This window comes from Emiliania huxleyi (assembly GCF_000372725.1).
Source record: "Emiliania huxleyi CCMP1516 unplaced genomic scaffold EMIHUscaffold_50, whole genome shotgun sequence".
NCBI lineage: Eukaryota > Haptophyta > Isochrysidales > Noelaerhabdaceae > Emiliania > Emiliania huxleyi.
In genome coordinates this window covers 51529-53884 of record NW_005198243.1, presented here as the reverse complement: position 1 = coordinate 53884, position 2356 = coordinate 51529, and the positions used below count along the sequence as shown (strand labels likewise).

Genomic DNA, 2356 nt, shown 5'->3' with positions numbered 1-2356 from the left:
GGGGGGGGGGGGGGGGGGTCTGAAGTCAAGAGGCTTTTGTTTGGCGGTGCGCGGACCCCGCGAGCTTGCTGTGAATAGTACAGCTGTGAATAGTATGCTAAACTGTCCGGAGGGGGGGAGCGGGGGGGGGTCTGAAGTCAAGAGGCTTTTGTTTGGCGGTGCGCGGACCCCGCGATCGTGCCGTCTGACTCGAGGTGCATCCTGACCTATTCACAGCTGTACTGTTCACAGCTGTGCTATTCACAGCCGTCTGACTCGAGGTGCATCCTGACCTATTCACGGCTGTACTGTTCACAGCTATACTATTCACAGCTGTCTGACTCGAGGTGCATCCTGACCTATTCACAGCTGTACTGTTCACAGCTGTACTATTCACAGCTGTCTGACTCGAGGTGCATCCTGACCTATTCACAGCTGCACTGTTCACAGCTATACTATTCACAGCTGTCTGACTCGAGGTGCATCCTGACCTATTCACAGCTGTACTGTTCACAGCTATACTATTCACAGCCGTCTGACTCGAGGTGCATCCTGACCTATTCACGGCTGTACTGTTCACAGCTATACTATTCACAGCTGTCTGACTCGAGGTGCATATCCTGACCTATTCACGGCTGTACTGTTCACAGCTATACTATTCACAGCTGTCTGACTCGAGGTGCATCCTGACCTATTGTTTCACAGCTGTACTGTTCACAGCTGTACTATTCACAGCTGTCTGACTCGAGGTGCATATCCTGACCTATTCACGGCTGTACTGTTCACAGCTATACTATTCACAGCGGTCTGACTCGAGGTGCATCCTGACCTATTCACGGCTGTACTGTTCACAGCTATACTATTCAAAGCTGTCTGACTCGAGGTGCATCCTGACCTATTCACGGCTGTACTGTTCACAGCTATACTGTTCACAGCTGTCTGACTCGAGGTGCATCCTGACCTATTCACAGCTGCACTGTTCACAGCTGTACTATTCACAGCCGTCTGACTCGAGGTGCATCCTGACCTATTCACGGCTGTACTGTTCACAGCTGTACTATTCACAGCTGTCTGACTCGAGGTGCATATCCTGACCTATTCACGGCTGTACTGTTCACAGCTATACTATTCACAGCGGTCTGACTCGAGGTGCATCCTGACCTATTCACGGCTGTACTGTTCACAGCTATACTATTCAAAGCCGTCTGACTCGAGGTGCATCCTGACCTATTCACAGCTGTACTGTTCACAGCTATACTATTCACAGGCTGTCTGACTCGAGGTGCATCCTGACCTATTCACGGCTGTACTGTTCACAGCTATACTATTCACAGCTGTCTGACTCGAGGTGCATCCTGACCTATTCACGGCTGTACTGTTCACAGCTATACTATTCACAGCTGTCTGACTCGAGGTGCATCCTGACCTATTGTTTCACAGCTGTACTGTTCACAGCTATACTATTCACAGGCTGTCTGACTCGAGGTGCATCCTGACCTATTCACGGCTGTACTGTTCACAGCTATACTATTCACAGCTGTCTGACTCGAGGTGCATCCTGACCTATTCACGGCTGTACTGTTCACAGCTATACTATTCACAGCTGTCTGACTCGAGGTGCATCCTGACCTATTGTTTCACAGCTGTACTGTTCACAGCTATACTGTTCACAGCTGTCTGACTCGAGGTGCATCCTGACCTATTCACGGCTGTACTGTTCACAGCTATACTATTCACAGCTGTCTGACTCGAGGTGCATCCTGACCTATTGTTTCACAGCTGTACTGTTCACAGCTATACTATTCACAGGCTGTCTGACTCGAGGTGCATCCTGACCTATTCACGGCTGTACTGTTCACAGCTATACTATTCACAGCTTGTCTGACTCGAGGTGCATCCTGACCTATTCACGGCTGTACTGTTCACAGCTATACTATTCACAGCTGTCTGACTCGAGGTGCATCCTGACCTATTGTTTCACAGCTGTACTGTTCACAGCTATACTATTCACAGGCTGTCTGACTCGAGGTGCATCCTGACCTATTCACGGCTGTACTGTTCACAGCTATACTATTCACAGCTTGTCTGACTCGAGGTGCATCCTGACCTATTCACGGCTGTACTGTTCACAGCTATACTATTCACAGCTGTCTGACTCGAGGTGCATCCTGACCTATTGTTTCACAGCTGTACTGTTCACAGCTATACTATTCACAGGCTGTCTGACTCGAGGTGCATCCTGACCTATTCACGGCTGTACTGTTCACAGCTATACTGTTCACAGCTGTCTGACTCGAGGTGCATCCTGACCTATTGTTTCACAGCTGTACTGTTCACAGCTATACTATTCACAGCTGTCTGACTCGAGGTGCATCCT

The 2356-nt window shown here is 49.5% G+C and overlaps 1 protein-coding gene across 1 annotated transcript in view; it reads right to left on the bottom strand.

Moving 5' to 3' along the window:
• Positions 1-2353, bottom strand: part of EMIHUDRAFT_211688 (hypothetical protein) — a gene marked incomplete at both ends in the record, with an annotated part of 2794 nt that extends 441 nt beyond the window's left edge. The window contains one exon of the mRNA XM_005766679.1: positions 2343-2353. Within this exon, the coding sequence (XP_005766736.1) occupies positions 2343-2353 (11 nt within the window). The remainder of the gene's footprint in view (positions 1-2342) is intronic.
• Between the last annotated feature and the right edge of the window lie 3 nt (positions 2354-2356).